This window comes from Schistocerca nitens, chromosome 5 (assembly GCF_023898315.1).
Source record: "Schistocerca nitens isolate TAMUIC-IGC-003100 chromosome 5, iqSchNite1.1, whole genome shotgun sequence".
Lineage (NCBI taxonomy): Eukaryota > Metazoa > Arthropoda > Insecta > Orthoptera > Acrididae > Schistocerca > Schistocerca nitens.
In genome coordinates, this window is record NC_064618.1 from 303286287 (window position 1) to 303310486 (window position 24200).

The window sequence follows — 24200 nt, forward strand, 5'->3', positions numbered from 1 at the left end:
AGGAGCAATTTCCTTTCCATGCTATCCACTTAGTGTTGAGTTCATAATGAACTGTGCGAAGACATTTCTAACACGATCTTACCAAAATTTCAGCAAATACAAGGACTCATTTATTTTCCGCAAAATAGTGGTACTCTGTATGTGAGACCTTCCTGTTGAATTCCCAGTTATAAAACCAGCGTCTCTAACCCAACATTTCAGTTCCTGGTCACAACGCTATATAAATACAGCGGTTCATTCTGCAGCTCTGTATTAGTATTTCTGGGTAATAAGACATAAAATGAAGAACTAAAAGACTTCGGAAGGTTCCGAATGTCCATCTTCCTCCATCCTTCAGGAAGTCACACAAATGAGCAATAGAAATCAAAAGCAATGTACGTGGTATCCCAGGAAGAATGTTCAGTAGTCACGAATATGAGAGGATCATTCAAAGCAAAAAGTTTGGTACACATACGATCTGAAACGCATACTTCACAATCTCTGAGCTCTCCATTGTTCTCCATACTGTGAAACACAGATTCTGATGGAAACAGTGCTCATCTCTTCAGGTGTGCATTTTCGAGCGCATGTCCACTACATTACTTTTCTTCGAATGACAGTTACTGTTAAATAGTTGAATATTGATAATCCCTCCCAGGATACCCTGACGAGGCAGACTAGAATTCAGACGTTCGTTGAAAGTATTTTAGTATGCGTGTTCATGAAAAGCTAAGCACAATCTAGAAAAACATAGTTCAAATAATACATTGAAGTATGAACAACATTTACTGGTTACATCGTTACTACCGAGAATAGCGTATATGTAGATTGCAGCACACGAAAACTGAAATTAGGAAAGAGATAATTCAGCATTCTCTAAACTTTCTGCTTCATAATACGCAGTGCGGGAATGTTTGTCATTTCATAAATTAAGTAACGTACCATTGATACAGCAGTCAGAAAATTTGTCCTCCGTGTGTTGAATCTTAGTCCTGTGGGCTATAAATGAGCAGAAATACGCTGATACCCTCTCTAGCATAAAAGAGGCGGTGATGTAAGTATTTCGTAAACATTCAGAAATGGTCTTAAGAGATCAGGGAGCAAACCTTCGTCAGATATAAACTGAAATGAGTTCAGAAAAATGTGGTTAAATGCGGGCTGCCGGTGCAACCACGTTTACGTATTTAACTAGTGTTTAGAAGCTCTCTAGCACCACGGAACGTGCCTTGAAAGTCTTGCAGATGCAGCATGAAGAGTCAAATGGCAGATTTGCAAATTGAGCTGTATGCGGAGAGGCGAGTGGATTATCTGCGATAAGGGTCCGTTGGCCCTTCTCGTTGCCAACTGAAGCAGAATCAGTGGAGAGTTAGCCAGAGCAGTGACAGATAACCGTTAGGGTTATCTCAACAGCAGGCAGGCGAAGGTCTGCCGTTGAATCACTTTTACGTTCATACAGTGGCCTTTCAAGAACGGCTGCTAGTTTTATCTCCCGCCAGCTTGCTAGTCTTCCACCTAAGTTACGCTGCTGATTAATCATTTAGGGGTTGCCTGGTCATTCAAATTTTCCCTAAATTCAGTTCATTTATATTCAGCACATGAACAGTTTTGTTAATCTGCTTATATAGAAATATTAGGGTGTTAACTAACAAAGTACTAGCATTTGGGGACAAACAACCCCCCTTCTATAGTGGTTTTTAAGCTTTCCTTCTGTTTTGTTTCCCCACTTTGAGTTTCGTTCTCATTACTGCTGGTTTCGTTTCGTTTTTTTACCTTTTCCTAAGTCACAGACCGGGCGCCAATCACCGAAGCAATTTTGCGCCCTAAAACCATAAAATAAAATAAAATAAAAACAAAAACAAAGTACCACGAGCAGATCAGAAATGGGCTGAGCACCAGTAAAGTGATTTTATCCCCAATCTTGATTTTACTTCATTGTGTTGAGAACAAATAAACAGGACTAGGTAGAATATTTTAGTTACGGCCGCTCGTCCAGAGGACGAAAAGTGTGAAATTGTAGCTGCTGTCGACTATGGGTTCTCACATCGAATAGTAAAGCAGCAGCGTCAGACACCTAAAAGGCCAAAATTAAGTCCAACCCATTAAAGGCTTAATAATGAGTATTAGTAAAATGAAATTTCTCGCACAGCTGCCAAGTGAGCAAATAAGTAAAGTTTTGGTCATTCTTATGACAGCATGTTAACTGCAAGCAGACTTCCGCGTATTTCGTCACAAGTGCGTTGTTGAATAAACGGCTCTTCAGCTTCCAGACATGCACATTAATCATCGTACCATAGGAAATGTAAGATAAAAGTATCTTAGTGCTGCGGGAAGTTTCCATGGAGAGAGCAGACGAGCTGCTTATCAGATAAAAATTGGAGTCTTGGGTGATAGACTTATCGGACGTCACGCTGTCTGCATATGTTTGAACTTCATTAGACATAAGTTACATGCTTGCATACAGAAATTTTGCAAAAATATTTCCCGAACAGAAAAGTATGTCGTAAGCTGGTACCTCTAAACCCTGTTCGCCGTACCCAGTATCTCAGCGACGGTACAAATATTGCACAAAATATATTGATTCTTCACAGGGGGTACGTGGAAACTGCTGCATCGGCACGGGTGAAAAATACTGAAAAACCCATGAGAATTCTTGCTTTGCATGCAAAGTGTTCGGGAAAATACTCTCCACTGATGGCTTGATGGCACTGAATGAACTTAGAACAGTTTACCGGTTTCAGTCCTAATACCAGAAATAAGATGCAGAAGAGTAATCGGAAACTGACCTGAGATTACTGACGACGCTGGTATTACTTGTCCGAACAAGCTCGCGGACTGCTTTAAAAGGGAAACAAATCATAGGTAGTACCATGATAGACTTCAAATGGTAAGAGGACTGGATTGATAAAACTGAGCTGCTACAGCCTTCTGAACTTGGTATCGCGTTATTGTGGTAAAGCCAGAACCGTCAAACAAGAAAATGACAAATGTCAGTATTGCCGCCAGTGTTCGCTATCTGCGGGCAGGCATTTTTCCTTTACTGTGTTCAGTTCTGAAGGCCCATTAGAGACGAATGAGGTGAATAGGATGAAGGCAATTTAGAAAAAATTTTAATCACTGTGCTGGTAAACCCCTTGCGTTACTCGATTTTCAAACAGATGAGCAAAAGTGAACGTACTCAGACATTTCGCTCTTTACTTATTCTGATCAACACTGAACTGACACACAATATTTTTAGCGCAACACAATCTGACTTTTAATAATCACTACAAAAGAGTGGCCCTGACTAACAATAACCTATACCTTTCATCAATCGCTTACCTCAAAAATCTTCGTCACTCGAACTACAGCAATATAGGCGAGCGGCAATACTGCCAGCTAAATAAAGGATTCTAACTACTGATAAGCATAGTTAGCAAATGAAAGATTTTGATAGAGAACAATCAATGTGTTTACCTTAAGTGTTCAAAAGGTTACACAATATTAGTTCATGACATCCAAACTTACAAATTTCGTTTTTCTGACGGACACACATCCAGATCGTCCGCTCTCAAAACTGCTCTCTTCCCACATCCACCACTGCTGGCGGCTCACCTCAAACTGCGCAACGCTACGCGCTGTTCCCATCTAACTGCCCAACACTACAATAGCAAATAATCCAACAATGCAAACCAGCCACAGACTGCACACAGCACAGCCAGTGATTTTCATACAGAGCGCTACGTGGCGTTACCAACATAAAAACCTAAATAGTCTTACATAGTGAATATACAAGCAGTCGTCAATGTTTGGAACTAGATGACACGCTTGACGCTGCATTCCGCTGGACGAAATTGATTGTACAGTTCTTTGCGGGGTCGCTAATTACGACGAACGAAATGCTCCTGCATTTTTGTATAGGAAAAATGCAGTGAAAGGAAGTCATGCCACTTCAGGTACTGTCCAGCGTGCTTGTCTCGTGTTACCACTGGGAGTCATCTTTAAAGCCTTCCGTGTCGTCCTTTACGGCTGCGGCTGTTGCGACGCCTCCGCAGAAGGCAGTGACGTCAGAAGGGAGTTTCGGGGGAGGGGAGGGGGGTGTGAGGCACCGCGCCGCTGCACCGCTGAAGAGTCCTTGCTCCGGTCTACTCTACGCCGCGGGCAGCGGCCGGACGCCATGTTGAGTGACGTCAGGCGGCCGTCCTTTCACTGTCCGCGGCGTTGCCTGGCAACGGGCCTGCCGTGGCGCGGCGGCGGTGGCGGCGCGGTGGTGGGGAGCGCGCGGCCCCTCTGCCTCCACACCTGCGGCAGCAGCCAGTCACCGCCGGCCGCTCGTCGACGTCTGTTGACGGCTGGTTGCGCTCTTCGTGTGTCCCGTCGCGCGGTTCGCCGCTGTCCGCCGACTCGGCTGCTTCGCGCGCCTCACAACCACTGCTGCGCCCGCGCTCCCTTTCGGCTTCCACGTTGCCCGCGACAACGCCGGAGCTGGGATACGTACGAAGGCACTCCGTTCCGTCCTACGGCGTCTAGTTCAGTAGACGCTGGTCTGTGCATGGAACTGGCACGCTGCTGCTCCAGCTGACAGTCGCCTTGCGAGCAGTTCACTAAACACGGTACATACCTCATTCATCTTCCTGACTCGTGTGCTCAATTTTTTGGTGCATAGAGCTTCTGTGACGCAACGTTAAAATTTTTTAGAAATTTATTCCCGAGTCTTCATCGGTTAAGCAACACTGCTCCTAATACTATTGTTGTAACGCTGTACATAATCGCGGTACTTACTTTAGCCTCTGCTAGTGCAGACAAGCTTCTCGTCACCGTAAAAATGTTGTCCGCGTCCATGGACTTTCTCGTTGATAAGTGCTCATCGGTACACTCGTGCTACTTCGTGTTAGTGCATAACATCGTTAGTACAGTACTCCTAAGAGCGCTGTACGTGGTGCGGCGTGCTTTTCACTTTTTCATGAGCCATCTGTTAGAGGATTGCGCGCGCCGCGGTGGGCCCGTAGCCGCGCTGTTACGTAACAGTGCTGCTAGCCTGGACTGTGATTCACGCCGCTATTGCTGCATGGCTGACGACTCACACTCTACATTTAAGCTGAGTTTCTCTTCATTTCCTACAGATCAAAACAAGTCTTACAGAAACTCGTCGAGAAGACGTCTGAAACTTGTCACTCGTTTACTAAATGGAGAAATTGACGTTGATCGTGTCACAGTGCAGCAGAAACGAGACAGTAAATTCATGTGGACAATGGGTCTGAACACACTACAGCTTTAGTTAGTGACTGAGTGCGCTGTGGATGTGCGAAAACGACTTCAAAACATCCCTAGAGCTGTCTGCCGTCAGCTGTTACCACAGCTCGGATTCAATTTTTAGAGACAGTTGCAGAAATAACCAGGACTTTATGAAACGCATGTTACACGATCTTGCTATCTCGCACGATTCGTAATGTTACCGTTATCTTCGCATTGTGGTTGGAGATCTGCATATACTGCCAGTCCAGTACCCAAGAGAAAGGCAGTAATACAATCACGGCATTGTGCGAAGATAACTTTCGTAGTTGTTGACTCTGTAAATTGTAATACGGGTCAGTAGGTTTCCATTCACTTTAATCAGCTAAGTAGTCTGTTAAATAGTCGGTTTCTTAAAGGGACTGAGACAGTAATTGCATTTGTAATGTTTGCCACTTCATTTTGCGAGCAAAACAGTGTTTGGTTTAGAGTACTGTAGTGTCTAAACGTTCACAGGTTAGCAAGCTGCAGTGGATGAAAACTTGTACTCCATCGTACGACAACGTTCATAAAAAATCGCTAAGGTTTCATTATATTGTTAAGCATCAAACTGAGAATGGTTTTAAAATTTCCAGTAGGATTGTACATTTGTAGTGACAGCATATCAAGCAAATTTAATAATGACTCTAAAACATTTTTCAGACAAAAGGACAGTTGTGCATGCAGTTCCTTATCGACCTTTATTTCTTTAATTTTTTGCTGACGTTATGGGCAGCCAGAAAATGTAACAAAGATCAATGTTCGCATTACAATCTTCCAGGAGTATTACCTTTGCGTGTGGTTTCACTAGTGTTAACCTTACTGCCTTAGTTTTTATTTAAGCAGTTTTGTTGGGCAAAGTGCTCAGTTCGACAAAGTTCGTAGTCTGAAATGGACTACCGATGACTCGAACGTGTTCGGAGTGTAGTTACCATTTCTACATTTGTTACCATTTTTTGTTTGATTACGTCTAGAATTACTAGGTTTCTAACATCGTACGCATAAGCTGCAGTCTAGATTGCACTGGGCTGTGGACGTCCTGAGATCAGTTACCTGATGGTTTAAAACGTCAAATATGGTCGTTGAGGATATTTCGCCTAAGGGACCAGTCACCAATCTGATGAGTATTTCAGAGTTTCGAACACGTCTGCACCTCGGCAATGGTCAGATCAGTAAATGAATCTAAAGCTGTCAACTAGTTGCAACTAAAGGTGATTTTTATTCCACCTCTGCCATAGTTTCGCCGCATGTAAACCCATATTCAGAAATTCATGCAACTAAAATTTCAGATTGGAAAAATGACATGTGGTTTATTTCTAGATTGTAACTAGTCCTGTATGACAAGGCCTTAACATAGGGGCCAGCATGTTTAATAATATATGCAATGAAGCGCGCTGACAGCATATTTTCATCGAACAAATATTGATAACTTTTATTAGGTGTTTCGCAGTGTGAAATTTTACTTAAATTTGTTTCTGAATTCTGGCTTACATCTGTCAAAGCCTTGGTCAAAGATTCAAACCGGCTGAGTGCTCTGCATTCATTTACTAATCTGAATTTTAGATCATGACATGATGAGTCAGATACGTCAAATGAAACAACATAATTTCATGACTAAAGGAAACTACCAATATCTGTGCCGGAATCAAATATAGTATCGTGATCGCGAAATAGCATTAATAGAGAAATTGCGTTTGTATTGGTCACATGGAGAGCGTGTTCGATGTTACACGCCAGCTGGGCTGTCAGTAGCCTCCAAAGCTAGGTACTGTCCTCAGATACGCGCTATGCAATATAGCATTTGACAACTAAAATATTATGGATCCTTTAAGATATTTTAAATCAGCCCAAGCAAATGATGAAAATGTTTATATTTTACATTCTTTCGTTTTAAGAGTTCCTTGGTTGGGGTGGTAGTCGAAAACGCTTTAGACATCATAGCTACTTGGCTCTTTCGACCATTCTTAAAATCTTGTACTGCAGATTCCGTCTTAAGCTACGTCCAAGTGGATCATCGTGAACTTGTTTCACCACCTTTGTGTGTCAAATCTTATGGGAGTTACCTGCTAAGGTCATCAGTTCCTAAGCTTACACACTACTTAAGCTAAATTATCCTAAGGACACACACACATACACACACACGCGCGCGCGCGTGCGCGCGCGCGCCTCCGACGGGACCAGCCGCACATCACCACATTTCAGACGTAGAAAAATTGCCAGATACATGACATAAAGACGTGACACACAGACATGGTACTTCCAAATTTCGACTTGTGGTAAAGCACGAAAATGGTAGACAACGCTACAGAGACAAAAGTGGAAACCCACCATGTTGTTTTCCAAGTGTATGTTGCATTTTGTTTCGTCATCTGTGGGTAAAGCGTTCATGCACGCTTTACATGTATCCACCTTTCTGTGAGGTATTCCTATGTTTTTACTCATTCTCAAGCGATAGTCGTGCTTTCGACATTCAAAGACCATCTTCAGATTCAATAGCAAGCATTTGATGTTACCGATTGACTTACTGCAAGGTATTTTGCTCCATTTTTTATGGTTCAGCCAAGTTTCGGCAACGGAAATGTTTTTCCCAAAATCTCCCGAAACTAGCTTCTTCGCTCTATTGTGACTCTGACGTGCAGTGCGGCCGGTGTGACGGAGTCTGGAACCGCGCGACCGCTACGGTCGCAGGTTCGAATCCTGCCTCGGGCATGGATGTGTGATGCCCTTACGTTAGTTAGGTTTAAGTAGTTCTAAGTCTAGGGGACTGATGAGCTCAGATGTTGTCCCATAGTGCTTACAGCCATTTTCTTTTTACATGCAGCACTAACGTGAATGGCAGCGAAATATTGTACTGCCATTGGACGTTTATGTCGCAAACACTTGCTGTAGGTTACGGGCGTCCGCAGCGCTAGTAAGCACTGTCTCCTGTAGCGATGCTGACGAGTGTTTTCTGTCGGTTGCAGTGTGGCTCCTTGGAGATCGGCGAGGAGCGTCGTCGGCGCGTCAACATGATGGAGACCCTGAGCCAGGTCAGCGAGAACTCGACCGGCGGCAGCGGTAGCGGCGGCCAGCAGCGGCTGGCGGTGCTCAGCTACGAGCAGGTGCGCCGCCTCAACGACGTCATGGACGAGGTGGTGTCGATCCACGGGCGCGGCAACTTCCCCACGCTGGAGGTGCGCCTGCGCGACCTGGTGACGGTGGTGCGCGCCAAGCTGGAGGCGGAGACGGGCGTCCGCGTGCGCGACATCCGCCTCAACGGCGGCGCCGCGTCGCACGTGCTCGCCACAGAGTCGCAGCCCTACAACGACCTCGACCTCATCTTCGCCGTCGAGCTGTCGGGCGGGCGCAACTTCGACCGCGTCAAGACGGCCGTGCTGGGCTCGCTGTTCGACCTGCTGCCCGAGGGCGTCAGCCGCAAGCGCATCACCACGTGCAGCCTCAAGGAGGCGTACGTCTCGAAGATGGTGAAGGTGAACCACGACGGCGACCGCTGGTCGCTCATCTCGCTCGGCAACTCGCGCGGCCACAAGAACGTGGAGCTCAAGTTCGTGGACTCGATGCGGCGCCAGTTCGAGTTCTCCGTCGACTCGTTCCAGATCGTGCTCGACTCGCTGCTGCTCTTCTACGAGTGCAGCGAGCTGCCCATCGGCGAGAACTTCTACCCGACCGTCGTCGGCGAGTCGGTGTACGGCGACTTCCAGGAGGCGCTCTACCACCTGCACAAGAAGCTGATCGCGACCAGGCACCCGGAGGAGATCCGCGGCGGCGGCCTGCTCAAGTACTGCTACCTGCTCGTAAAGAACTACCGGCCGGCGCAGCCCGACTACATCAAGACGCTCGAGCGCTACATGTGCTCGCGCTTCTTCATAGACTTCTCGGACATCAACCAGCAGCGGGCCAAGCTGGAGAACTACCTGTGGAACCACTTCGTCGACGCGGACGAGGAGCAACTGAAGTACCAGTACCTGATGCTGCTGCACAGCGTCGTCGAGGAGTCGACCGTGTGCCTGATGGGCCACGAGCGGCGGCAGACGCTCGCCCTCATCGAGGAGCTGGCCTACCGCGTGCTGTTCGCCGAGCAGAGCCGGCTGCTGGCGGCGCACCACCAGGCGGCCGCCCCCGCGGCCACCGCCCCCGCCGCCCCCGCGCCCACCGCCACGCTGCTCTACACGACGGGGCACGGCCACGTGTTCTACGCGCCCGTCATCCCCACGTGCACGTGCGCCGGCGGCGCCGCCGCGGCGTGGATGGCCGCAGCTGCCGCCGCCTGCTCCTCGTGATGTTCGCGCTCGCGTTCGCAGCTGCGCGTTCGCGTCCACTGCCGCCCGGAGGCGGTCGCAGCCGCAGCGGCGGAGCTCTTCTGCAAGCTGTGAATGCGGCGGCCGCCGTCCGCCCCCGCACTCCGCCGGCTGAGGTGCTGGCCGCTTACCGCCTCGTACCCAGAAACTGTGCGACGGGAAGCAAAAAAACAAACCCATAAACTGTTTGCCGAGTTCGTCGTGACCGTGACTACACGTCGCGTTGCGGCACTGAAACTACTGTTGAGTCATAAAAAAAGAGAAAAATATTTTCTAAAAGCATGAATGCACGAAAAATGACGAAAAAAGTGGACAAAACGGACTTAACAGGAAAAACACTACGCTAAAAAATAATTGCGACCAAACCATTCCGAGATACACAACTCGTTTAAATTGATTTGGTGTGTGGCTGTGAAAAAAAGCTCCAAAAGAAATAAATGAAATTTCTGGTTGTGCTGTTTTGAATTACTAGGAGGATAAGTTTCAATTTTCTTTTTCATGAATAAGGTAGAATGCAGCCTGAAGTTACAATATGCAGTATGTTTAATGCTTTTATCTGGTAACTTGGTTGAAGATTTTTGAAGTAATGGAAAGTTTTCTTGAAAATTGTTGGTAAGAGGTTTGAAATCATAGTTTCTTGCAGATATTTTAGATTAGGTTTTGTATAGTAGTAGTAGCAAGAGCAGCAGACAAGCGTTGAGTATTCCAAAGTAAACGGAGTTATCATACGTTACGCCCCTTAATGCTCATGTTTGTTTCCGTATGAAATTACTTGCTGACAAAGGTTACTTACAGCGTCCCCGAACAGTTCAGGGACATAAACTTCAGCACGGTGTCCGAAGGAGAGAGTCAAGTTTTACTTACCATCTCTCTTCTGCCAGTTACAATAGTGGAGACGTTAGTTTTTTTTTTTTGTGAAAAGTCCATACTTGGGAATGCACAACTTTCGTCTGTTTACATAACCGCCTCTTTGTGTGGCTGTCAAGATGGTTCCGTATTGCTCGGTTAAACGTGCCAGTTGACCTCGCTGAGGCGAGCAAATTCGCTCGCGAGGAGAAAGGGAAACCGGCCTGTGCTTGCAGGAAGTGCACAAAAGCTTCGTGATTGAGGGATCCGTTTCCAGGACGACGACTCGACGCGAAGTGACCATACGAAGCCAGAGGCGGGACGTAATACGTTCGGTGCAACTTTGAACGGGTACTGTAGAGTGTGTTCAGAATTTCTTTAAAAATGTCGAAAGTAATATTTATAGATATAGTTCGATCAAATCACAAAAACAGCTGATTGTTTTTACAGACTACCTGAGTAATTTGGAAACATTTTAAATTTTTAAGGAAACATGAGAAACACGAATTTTTATCGTTTTAGAGTTAACGAACAATAGACATTAGAATTGATCTTAAAAAGGTAGAGGCACACTCTCCGTTAGTTCGGTGTTCGGCAATTTTTTTATTTCTTGCCCAAGTGTGAGCACTTTAAGCATAGATGAATTTAGATTTGCAAGTACTGTTTCGTAAGACTGTCAACGTTTGTCTCCACAGTGAAATTATGCCCAAACTGTGAGACTCGTATTTTTTTTGAGCATTGCACATTAATTCTCCTAATTCGTTAGCACTTCTCTTGCGTGACTGGAAGTTTTAGGAATTTTTATTATGTATGTGTGATTGCTAGTTGCGTGGCTTTACCAGGAATGACAGAAAAATGTGCAGAATATTGCTTTTTTGTTGTTTATATTCCAAATATTAGATCTCAGTAACATTTCTTTATGACCGTCGGATAAGTTTTGGGAGTGATTAAGCATAAGATTTTTTCTTTGCATGACGTGAAGTTATAGGTTGTCGTTAGGTTTATTACGCATGGTATTGACTTTAAAGTAATAAAACTTTCAAACAGCATTTCTTATCACTAGTGATTAAGTAAAAACATTTAATTGTATCGATGTGTATATATCAATATTACCTATTTAAAGAGAAAAGGCGTATCTTCAAAGTTCGCTTGTAATGTGCTCTGGCTTCGAAGCCAGATGTGTTTAAACTGACACTGGCTCGTGATTTGCACTAGCTCGCGACCATCCCCCTTTCAACGTATTACAAATGATTATATCGGGTGCCAAAGGTTTAAAAGATCTTGCTCAAAAGAACGTCAGTGAGAAAGAAATGAAGGAAATTAGTGTGCTGTACTGCCAATTGTCGTTACTCGTGACTGTTAATGTTCACACCATATCTGGAGCACATTGCACGGCTTTGTGAGCGTGTAACATTATTCAGTAGAGTAAGCACGTAGATTGGTAGAACTTCAGGCTGCAATCCCTCTAAAGTGGCATTTAGGCAGTATGGAATAGGCAATAAGAAGATAGTTATTTTAATTAAAAATTTCTTACAAGAGATGTATTTTGTTTGCAGATAGCAAAGAAATGTTTTGCCATACTGGTAATTTGCTTAACTATTAAGAGCCTTTGGCTATGAGAATACTATAGTATTTTGCTTAAAGGTTGAACTGTCTGATTTAAGAAAAGTTTTCATCTTCTGTATTAAGGTCCTTTTGGCAAGTGTACTTGTCTGTTGTTTCATAACATGCTGGAACAATTTCGACTGACACTAATGTTACTCCCTGCATTCCCCAATGTCTGCTTAATTATTTTGTTACCAAATAATTTAGGTAAGCATGAACTTGGTGGGGAATTACATTTTGATGAAAAAAGTTCATTAAAGTACATAAAAACCTGACTTTGTAAGCATATTTATTGTTCACCTACCTGACTTCCTTCCTTCCTTCTCTCTCTCTCTCTCTCTCTCTCTCTCTCTCTCTCTCTCTCTCTCTCTCTCATTGAATCTTGCATGACGAAGCTTGAAGGGCAGTGCCTAATAAACAGGGATACTTGCCAGAAATCCCAGCAGACTTTAAAACCAGTCTTGTGAAACAACATTATGACTTCCATAAAGCATGAATCTAATTTTGATAACGTGAAAGTTCCTCACTAGAATTAAGTTACAAACTTTGAAAATAATAAAAAGCAGTTGTTTAGATAGCTTATATTCGATGTGAACTAAATTTCAAGAGATTGTGGTAAGGAGCAACAGCTGCTGGATAAAACAGGTGGATGGCTAAAACTTGTGAAGCCACTAAGCTATTTACAAAAAGCATGCTCTAAAATTGGCCATCAATGATGGTTTACTTGAAGACCGACGGTGTTGTAAGTTCTGTACTGAGAAGTGTGCGTGTAGAGAAATGTAGTTCTCAACCGCTGGGCGAGGATTACGTTGCGTAATGGCACCGATAACGTATTTCGAAATAACTCCGCCGCTGTCAAAGCGTTTCATGCTAATCATCCTGTTGCTTGGTAGCGAAGCTATCTGGACGTGTGTGGAACCGCCATACTACGGAATACTTAAGATAACATAGTAAATCTTTACACTTTGTCACCCACAGAAACAAGAAAATAAAGGTAGCACGTAAAAACGAATAGCTCTTACGATGCTCGTATTGAGGTTACTGGCGTTCAGTGAGCTTCTCTATCGGTGGGTTTGTTATTAAGTCCTTACGGTGGCATTGCGCATTACATCAAACTAATTTTTCGATACTTAATTACCTGAATGTAATTAAGCGCAAGGCTGGGGAGGGAGCAAAAAGATAACGTTGACGTAAAAGTGGTATTCTTCACTATCGTTCATTTAGGTCTGCTGTAGTACCAATTTCCAAATTACGGTTTCAACACAATGGAGTGTTTAACGAAATGTGTTCCTGGTTCTGGTACCTAACGTGACGTTAATGTCTGAACATAAAGGCTTTCTAGATTCTACCAGCTTAAAAAAAAAGTTGACGCCACATATAAAACTTCCAAATGGCGAGCTAATAGATTATACATAGTTTTAGATGTGAATATGCTGAAGCAGTGTTGCACTTGACACTGAAGACTGCTGCATGCTTCGAATTAAAGCATCCGGACGACTTGAACACAGGTAGGTCGGTACCACATTACAATTCCACAGGGGAAAGTGAAGAAGCCAGTAATGTAAATCAGTTCTGAATCGGCGATGCCTTGTAAATATCTTCAGATAACGATGTAATCTCATGTGATACGGAGAGATTGCGCAAGTGTTCTACTGTGTACGCTAAGAGAAAGGTGGAAAGTCTCAAGAAATTGTGTATGAAACACTCCGATTTAACAGAGTTAAATACAACTGCAGGAATTCTTGGTTTCGGATTTCTTGGGAGTTTCATAGGCATTGAAAGGAAAACATGGACAGCTTTCGAAGACAGTATTTCCACTGGATCTTATTTGGTCTAGATATTTGTCAGTATTTCTAAACCACTTACATTGCCATGACGCAAAGAGGTGACGGACGGAAGGAAAACATTCTCTACACTTCCACTGTTCATGCACATAATTTTCTTACCTTAATAATACGAACACGGCGTGCGCAGTCTCGTAATATACACTGAGGTTTCATTGCTCGTTCGCACCATGCAAAATGCAATAAAACTTTAAAAAAATGTTGCAAAATACTTCAGATTTTAACCAGTCCTCAGTACCTTTTATTTACAGACTCTCAGTGAATCACTTAAAATTATCTGTACACAAGGCTAGCATTCAGAGCTTGATTGTGTGTATTAATGAAAAACTAATCTTTCTTCAAGCTGTAATTAGATTACTAAATACAGGGATGTATCAACATCTGTAATCGTGGTACACAATAGCACAAACTATGAAAGACTAATCTCAAGAGTATCACAATTTGTTACTCTCCATATAGGTAATGACTCGGAGAATGAAAAGATGGGTATTTTGAGCCGAAGGTAAGTCTGAACTAGATGCTGTTAACTCAAAATCTATGCAACAAGGTAGTTTTAAGTTTCTGAATGTTAGCTTCTCTCAGCAAATTTATTATCCAATAAAATCTCGAACAGTCACGGCTTAGTATTTCCTTAGTATTTCCTTAGTATTTCCTTAGTATTTCCTTAGTATTTCCTTAGTATTTCCTTAGTATTTCCTTAGTATTTCCTTAGTATTTCCTTAGTATTTCCTTAGTATTTCCTTAGTATTTCCTTAGTATTTCCTTAGTATTTCCTTAGTATTTCCTTAGTATTTCCTTGAGTGTTACTACATGAAAATACATTGAATACCTTGGGTGAAACTTTCGTCCATAAAGGATGAAGCTATATCACAGCATGAAATACCTCACAACACACAACTTGTGTAAAGGAAAGATTTTTCTTCATTGAAACAGAAGAGGTCGCTAACGGAAATAATCGGGCATTAATATATCTGATCTTGGTCAGTAATTGCTACATATTCACACTTAAGACCACCACTGCTAGGTCAGGTAACATGTCTAGGTTACGTATAATTACACTGTTCTTACGAAATCACTGAAAACCAACGTATTCTCTCATGGTAGATACCCCAATGGATACATAAAGCAAGACGTAATATTTTCATATCCGATGTAAAGTTTTAATGAAATTAAATTAAAAATATTAAAATGAAATATGAATTTATTTATGTTGGGGGATGAAAATGTTGCTTTATATATTTTTATTTTATTTTTTTTCAGTACGAACTTTGTTGTAGAACCCCTTATTTACGTGTGGTAATAAAAATTAATTTAGACAGAATTAAGCACATTTAAAATTACGTGAACTTAGTCAACCCTCACATGCTGATAAATTCATATTAACAGATTAAGAACATTTAGTTGAAAATTGTATAAATTAAATTTTTTTACGCATTTCGGCCTTGGCACACATTTTCTAAATGCAGTGGTTTTTTAAATATTTACTGAATTCTTTCCCGGCGTTAGCTATGGAACACAAGACTGTCTGTTAACAGAAAATGGTTAAATATTGCCAAGCCGACATGAACGTTTAATTATCATTGATAAAAACACACTTCACTATAAGTTTATTTGCTTTAGAAATTGAAAGAACCAACAGATTGTTAAACTTCAACGTTAACTATCCGCCTATGAATGCACAAATGTGAAACCAGCAATAAATTCCGTCAGTCTCAGGATTGCTGTAAAAGAAAAATATTTCGTAATTCACTGCTAATTTTATCTGCTCCCGATTTACGGGTTTGGTTAATTTTTCTTAGCGGAACAATTTTTTAAATGTGCCGCCGCTGCAAATCGTTCGGTCGCGGCACAGCCCAGCAACACCAACGATAATCGCTAAAAATGCTGAAAATTCTTTAAAGAAATATTATAGATGACATGGGCAAGCTAATTTACATTAGTAATACACAATTTTGATAAATTATAATGTATTCAGATCACAACAATAATTCACCTTACATTAGTTTGTAATTTCTCCTCTAATGGCGGCTAAATAAAGATTCAGACAAAAGAAGTCTGCTCATTCATAAAATGCTACGTCACAGGTTCCTCTGTCAGCTCTCGAGGAATACGACAAAGAATGCACACTATGTATTCCTATTTATACCACTCCCGACCCTTAATGTCTCTTTGCAATCTGCGGCTGTATTTCACATTTTTCTTCTCGCAGATATTGACATATTTCGTAATTACGTTATGAGTATAGAAATATTACAATGAAAAATACATCGAGAATATTATTACAGAAAATATTATAATAACGAATGTCGTTTATACAAAATAAAATAATTTTTTTGTTAAACAATTACAGTATATACAAATTGCTTCATAGCGGCGTACATAATACAATTAAATTTTAGTTTATTAATAGTGTGTGTGCTGCCAGGGAACGTTACAAAGTGTAAGGAGACCAGAATCTATGAAAAATAACTATGTACAATATGTTCCACATACTTATCGATTACTCACCATTTGCGTCTTGTACTCAACATCATGAGGTTACGTAAAACACATACAAATAGTTACAAGCTACAGAGTCACCGTCTGTGCCAAAACTCTTTCACAGGGTGACAATTAGTGAACAATATGAAATAAAATCTTCATAACTCGTGAAAAATTTGCGTTAGGACCTTTAAACTGCACGGTTGGCCGCGGGGCATGATGGGATTTCGTATGCGCTGTATGGTTCGGTTTAGCGACGAAGCCCACTTTCATTTGGATGGGTTCGTAAATAAGAAAAATTGCATTTTTTTTTGGGGGGGGGGGGGGGCGGTGGTGGCGGCGGCGGCGGCTGAGAATACGCATTTCGTGGTAGTCCTTTCACCCTCAACGGGTGAATCTGTGGTGTCCAATTCCAGTCACTGAATAATCGGTGCGATATACATTGGTGGTATGGTGACTAACGAATGGTACGTGAAGGTTTTGGAAAATTTCATCCACATTGACCATTATTTCGACAACATGTGGTTCATCCAAGACAGAGCTCGACCTCAACGAAGCAGGAGTGTGGTTGATGTCCTGGAGGAGCACATCGGGGGCTTCATTCTGGTTCCGTGGTACGCAGTGGCCCTCTGGCATGGACCTTTATTGGCCGCCGTATTCTCTGGATCTGAACACGTGCGACTCCTTTTTTGTGCGGTTATATTAAAAAAGACGTATACAGCAATAATTCAAAATCCATTCCAGAGCTGAAAACAGGCATTTAGTAAGACAGCATTGATGTTCCGACACTTCAGTGGGTCATCCAGAATTTCGCTATTCGCCTGCGCCACATCATCGCCAATGATGGCAGGCATATCGAGTATGTCATAACCTAAATCCGAAAATCTGTAGTGATGATTTACATGTTCAGTCAAGTATCTGCACGCTGTAGTTTGTGACAAAGTTCTTTCTTATAGTTGAATAATTGTCATACTTTAGGTTCCAGACAGCCGCGTACTCAATTCTAAAGTAACAATTCTTTAATACTCGACAGTGATATCAGAAAATGGGTATCGAAGTGATACTAAGATCACACGATAAATAATCTCAACGGGTTGTGAAAATTTGAGCAACAGAGGTAGGGAATTTACTTTAAAGCACTGAATTTGGAGTTTCCATTCGTGTACTTGGTGTGGCAGAAAGAGATTTAGCAAAGAACTCCGTATCGTGGCGTGACGCAGTGGCGTTGTACGAGCAATTTCCTGTAGGTATTCGTTCGTACAGTGTGCTAGACGGCGTAAGCGACGGACTGTGTGCAGTCTCTCACAAAACGGCATGCAGAGTATTTCTCAGCGGTGGAAGTAACAGATACATGCGTTTATTCAAGTCCTACTTCGAAAGCGACCACCAGTAAGTGAATGTTTCCTAACCTCTCAACAGTACCGTTAGTTCACTACTTATTTGTGATGAGGGTGAAGTTAGTGGTAACTTAAACGTTGTGAACATTTTCGATGTGGCACAAATGGAAAACAGTGCAAGAAGAGTATGAGAGTTCATCTTAAGTCTTAAACCATGTACAGCCCTCCGATAATTACGGCCGGCTAATGAAACTAAACAGACTTGATAAGTCCCACAAAACTGCACGCCTAAACATCTCCGAACGTAACGTCAGTACTTTTTGTAGGGAATTGCCAAATTAAACCTCGAAGGGTAGATGGAAAACAATTTGGAAACGAATTTCTAAGTTCTGCATTGTTTAAATTAATTTTTGAGGCAACATTTCAAAAACTCTGCTATAGCAAGTCTAAGAAAAATAGATTGGTTAAGGACGGGCATTACAAAGTTCAACACATTTAGATTCCTCATTCCTTATCAAAAGAACTAGTCTAATCCAGACCAGAGGTTGATATCACAGGTCAGATACACAGGAAGGTAATGGTAGATGCGAAAAAATTTAGTGGCCAAATATACAGTACAGAAAATACCAAGGGCTGTCATAAAATGTGAACTTGTAAGGCAGACAAAAATGTGACGTACAGAGATTGAAAAACTCTCAAAAATTGGCAAACTTTGTAAATTCTAAGGTATCGCGGAGAAGGAGCAACAAAATCTTCCTGAAACACATGTCGCACCTACAACGAATGTAAATACTAAGTACAAAGTTTCCGAAACAGGGCTTGGAGTTTGGAAGCTACTACAGTAATGACTTAATGTCAGCAGGTAGAGACGGAGCACCAGTCCGCCTTTCAGCGCATGGATAGCATACGAACATCATTGACGAACGTAAGTCCTTTCGTTCAGATATTTTTCAAGTGTCTCAAGTGCGCGAGAATTGTGCGTTAACTGACAATGGGTGATGTATCGGATGCAGAAAACTAAAAGCCAGTTTCATTACTGCAAGCCATTCTCAGAAATAGTAAGGAAATAGTCTGTTACCGGTACGTGAATAACATTTTGAACATAGCACTTTCTGCTTTCCAAACTGGAAGGAGGACAATATCGGCCATGATAGAATTCGCAGAAAAGGTCCTTGTAGTTTTGGTCAAGGATGATTATTACAGGTAACGTCTTCAACTTTTGACCAGTGGGTGTCCATAGCGTGTGCAGTGATACGCCTTGGTTTATAAGCCACTGGGTGCAAATGGTGTATAATCAAAAATCGTACAACAGCGATCATCGGAATGACGCATGCAGTTTATATTCGTGTTAATGGAGTTTGCTCTGTCCGGTCATCGTAATTCAGGTTTTCCCAAGTCACGTAAGGCAAGGGACAGATTCTTCAGCAATGCCACAAATAACACTCCCACCCTCGTAAAGTCACAGGGTGTAAACAACGTACTGCAGAAGTATGGGGTAAGCCAGGACGAACATCACACACTTGCAGTCTATGAATCAGGGAAATAGCGTCGAATTGATGTAAGAAACCACCGGCAACTAAATTTAGTATGATGAACTGGTTTCCAGCTGACGTCGACCGCTTGAATGTGGCGCGAACTTAAATTAGGCTACGCTGCGGCTCAGTCTGTTACCATGACCCGTACGTTTGACATTCGCATTCATATGGTTCGCAAACTCTCAGAAATAAATATAGGGTGTTCAAAAAAGTGTCTAACTCTTTGAGAGGTGGTAATAATCATCGAAAGAAGAAAAATAGGTCGACTAAACATGGGTCGGAAAATGCATACCTTCCGAAATAAACACCGGTTTATAGGAAGGGCTGCGCGACGCTTAGTTCCGGATATTAGCACAGTCGTTGTACAGGCGCTGCCTCAAATGTGTCGGCTGGATATTATGTCGTCTTACTCACCGTACTCTATCTACGATTGGGTAAGCCACGTGGTTCGAGTCGTGTTGTAGGCCACGTCAGGTTTCGTTGCGTTTGTGTGCTTTATTGTACAGTACTGTCAACCCTTGATACGTATCGTGGTGTTTTACCTTCTTCCACACGCGGATTCACTTACTTGTTTACTGTTGTTTCGCGTTTTCTGCGTACAGATGGTGTAGCAAATTTGCATTTTCTCTCCTCCACCACTTGTTAGCAATGGAAGTCTTACTCGATAAGTGAAATGGCGGATGTGATATTCTGCTAGGGTTTAGCAAGCGGACGTAAGCCGGGAGCCCGTGCCCTCTACGCCGAAAAATATTCACAGCGCAGAGTGCTCTGTGATAAGCTTTTAGGCAAGCTTTTGCAGCGTCTGAGAGACACAGATACCCCTGCACCTCACAAGATGGACAGTGGAAGGCCCACACGGTCCGCACGCCTGACATGGGGGAGCGTGTTCTACGTAGCTGGAAGAAACCCTTGGACAAGTGTGCGACGATTAGCAGCAGCATAAGGCTTGTATTACTCTTATCTGGTGGCGCGTTCAGGCCCTAAGGCCACAGGATCATAACTGCAGGCGGCGGTTCTGTCAATGGCAGTTGCAGAAGTGTGCCGTAGATCAACTGTTCACATCCAATATTTTATTTACCAATGAAGCAGTGTTCACAAGAGATGGAGGGCTAGTTTCCACAACCAGCACGAAAGGGCGGATGTAAATCCCCAAGCAATTAACGAAAGAGGGCATCAACACCGATTCTCAGGGCATACATGGCGATAGACTAATAGGGCTGTAAGTGGTACCACAAAGGTGCGCTTCCTCATTGACGTATTTCGAACATTGCTGGAGGCTGTGCCTTTGCAGCAACGAATAGAAACATGGTTCATGCATGATGCCACACCGGCACACTTTCGTCACAGTGTGCGCGAACATCTGACGCAGACACCAAACAGCGGTGTGCAGACATTATAGGTTCGCGTCTTCAATCCGTGCGAGCAGGTACAACAATCGGATGTACTTCGAAGGGTGCGTCATTCATTATGCCGGAGGGCAAATTTGAGCACTGTCATGAATGGACGCCACTTTGAACGCCTCCTGTAAACACCTGTTTATCGCAGAGAGCATGTATTTCCGCACCCATGTTTAGCGGATTTACTTTTTTTTGTTTCGATGAGTGCTATCACTTCTCAAAGTATTCGACACTGTGTTTTGAACACCCTATATAAAACATACGCCACTCTCCATACGCCCAAGAACACCTCTTATCAAACTTCTCGTAGACAAAATGGAAAACTTTCCTGAAATCTGTCACAGAGAAAAAAAGCGGCAAAAGTGCTAAAGTCTCTCTGATTATTCATCACAATGTATCTTTAATAAAGCTATCATTGTAACTGTCTGATGTCACAACTGCAATACGTAGCTCTGCTATCGTGATCTTTTAAAACGGAAGCATGAACGTTTGTGTTAGTGCCGTGTCTATAACAATTACGGTCAGACGTAACAAACTTTGTAGTGAGGGAATACACGACATCCTTCTTAACATATTCAAGTGTCCATAAATGGGATCGTATCTCGTCTAGTAATTAATGGATACTATTGAAACAAGTAATTCGATAATGTGTGTGTCACAACTCCCTAAACTGCGTTTATGAGAAACTCAAGATGATGGAAACCTGAGAGTCTAGAACAACTTGAAAATAACCTGATGTTGAAGCAGACCGAATCTAGATTTGTACTTGGTGACTGGTTTGTCGTACAACTTTATTAAGGAAAAAGCCTACAGTGAGGTGGAAATGCTACCATCGTCGGTAAAATAACACCACCTACAATGCCGTCAGTTGTGACTTGTAACAAGTATTTTACTTCACACAGGTTACTGGGACCTAGTAGAAGGTGATTCTTCACCGATGCTGTGACCCCACGACCATGGGCATTTTGGTTTTAAGGATGATTACATAACCGAAACCATTCGTTAAATAAAAACAGCTACTTGCATTGCTTTAAATTCAGTGTGTGGTAATTCGTCGCTGCTGTTCTATAACCAAAATGAATAAAATAACTGAAAAGATGACAATTTTTAATGCTTGAAGGCGAAGCACAAACATTGATGACACACAGAGCACAAAATTCCAAACTAAACGGTACTTCAAATGCCGGAGTATTAGCGTTCTTGAGGATATCTATTGAGATTTCCATTTGGACATCTGTATAGTTCGTGTCACCGTTGAGAAGACCTGAATAAATGTCATGCCGGCCGTTGTGCCGGCGCTTCTAGGCGCTTCAGTCTGGAACCGCGCGACCACTACGGTCGCAGGTTCGAATCCTGCCTCCTGCATGGATGTGTGTGATGTCCTTAGGTTACTGCTCAGAGCCATTTTTGAAATGCCATGTGGCTGCTAATCTCGAATGGAATGAGTAGACGAATCGGTAGCAGCCGTGTCATATCACTGTGCTTTGCGAGATTCTGATGCGGGGATTGAATTATTCTCTGGCCAGTCAATAATTGTCATAGTAGAACCTAATATTTGCCTGTAAGATGGCTCCATTCCGGAGGATGGCAAATAACATGTGCAGCTGCGGTAGAAACATTGAGTCTACGCTATAAAATTTCATCATGATTATGATCAACGGATTATGTAACAGTAGAAAAGGCTACATTCAAACTCCAGCTCCGTCACCATGAGTCACTTCTTTCAGAATCAACTGTATGACGCTAGCTCGTTGTCGGGATGATTATCCACCGCCACTACCAGCAACACCACGACTGTCACCTAAAAGAAACTTTCTACCATCTTCGTAAGCGTCGTCATTGTCAGTCTGAAGATAATTTTATAGACCTCTCCGCGTTGCTCTACCTCGAGCAAGCTTCATCTCCGAACAGCTACTGCAACCTACATACTGTTGAACCTGGCCATGTTGCACATCTGGTTTCCCTCTCCAATTTTTATCACCTAAATTTTCGTAAAATGCCAAATTGATGATTCTTTGACGTCTGAGAATGTCTTATCAACCGATCCCTTCGTTTAATCCAATTTCCCACAAATTACTCTTCTCCCAAATACAACTCACTACTTCATCAGTTACACCATCCGTCCATCTAATCTTCAGCAGTCTTTTGTAACACTGCCTTTCAAAGGCTTCTATTCTCTTCCTGTGCAAAATGCTTATCGTCCACGTTTCACTTCCTGTGAGACTACACACCAGACAAAAACCTTCAGAACAATCCCTGTAGCACTTCAAATTTTTAGTCGTTGTTAACAAATTTCTCTTCTTCAGAAACGCTTAACCTGACATTCCATTGCTATTGACTCTCTATTTCGGCCACGGTAAATTACTTCACTGCAGAATTGCAAAACTCACCTGTTACTTTTAGTGTCCCATTTCCTAATCTAAAACCCCTCAGCAACGTCTGCTTTACACTACATTCCATGACCCTTGTTTTGTTTTGCTAATGTTCATCTTACATCTTCCTTTGAAGACACTGTCATTTTCGTTTAACTACTCTTCCAAGTCCATTGCTCTCTCTGACGAATTACAGTGTCATCGGCAAACAACGATGTTTTAATTTTTACTTCATGGACTTCAATTCCTTCTCCAAATTTCTCATCGGTTTCCCTTGCTGCTCGTTCAGTGTACAGATTCAATAACATCGGCGATAGGCTGCAACCCTGTCTCACTCACTTCTCAACCGCTGCTTCCCTTTCTTAGCCCTCGCCTCTAAGAACTGCCTTCTGTTTTCTGGACAGGTTGTAAGTAACGCTCCTCTCCCTGTATTTTACCCTTGCTATCTTCCAGTATTCCCTGGCGTGTTCCTACATTTCTCCAAAACTGAAACTGAACTTCCCTGAACTTGGCTTCTATCAGCTTTTCCGTTCTTCTGTAAACAGCTCCGTGTCACTGTTTTAGAACCACGACCTATTACACTGATAATTTGGCAACATTCACACCTGTCAACATCTGATATGTTCCAATTTGGAATTATTACATTCTTTTGAAATGTCAAGATCTTTCCCCTGTGATGCACCAGGTGGAACAGTTTCAGCGCGGATGACTCTCCCAAGGGTATCAGTAGGTCTGTTATCCTAAGGACAAACACACACCCCCATGCCCAAGGGAGGACTCGAACCTCCGCCGGGGCCAGCCGCACAGTCCATGACTGCAGCACCTCAGACCACTCGTCTAATCCCGTGCGGCCCTTGTTTCAAGCGTAGCTTTTTCAGTGTTCTGCCAAATTGTTCTCGCAGTATTATACCTCCCATCTCACTTTCATCTGCTTCTTCTTACCTTCATTTCCCTTGTGTAGTCCTTCCACATTTCCCTTACATCTTTCTCCTCTTTACGTAGTACTGATTTGCCATCGGAGTTCTTGATATTCATATAGCTGTCGCATCAATGTATACTTGCATTCCAGTAAATGACACAGTCAGCATCATCATACAAAGACTAAAACAACAAGTAACAAACAAGACTCACACATTAATGAATAGCAATAACAGCACAGAACTACTTTATATTCAACAGAGAATTTTACTCCCAACATCAAGGATTGCTAATGGGATCAACAATTAGTGGCTTCCTGGTTAACATATTCCTGAACAACT

General features: G+C 42.8%; 1 protein-coding gene across 2 annotated transcripts in view; it reads left to right on the forward strand.

Moving 5' to 3' along the window:
• Nucleotides 1-12250, forward strand: part of LOC126260898 (terminal nucleotidyltransferase 5C) — a 91928-nt gene extending 79678 nt beyond the window's left edge. Inside the window, exons 1-2 of one of the 2 annotated variants that reach the window (XM_049958351.1) lie at nt 4282-4568; nt 8190-12250. In XM_049958351.1, the coding sequence (XP_049814308.1) occupies nt 8235-9506 (1272 nt within the window). In that variant the 5' untranslated portion in view covers nt 4282-4568; nt 8190-8234 and the 3' untranslated portion in view covers nt 9507-12250. Of the gene's footprint in view, nt 1-4281; nt 4569-8189 lie in introns of those variants that run through there. The other variant, XM_049958350.1, reaches the window with a different exon arrangement.
• Nucleotides 12251-24200: the final 11950 nt, after the last annotated feature.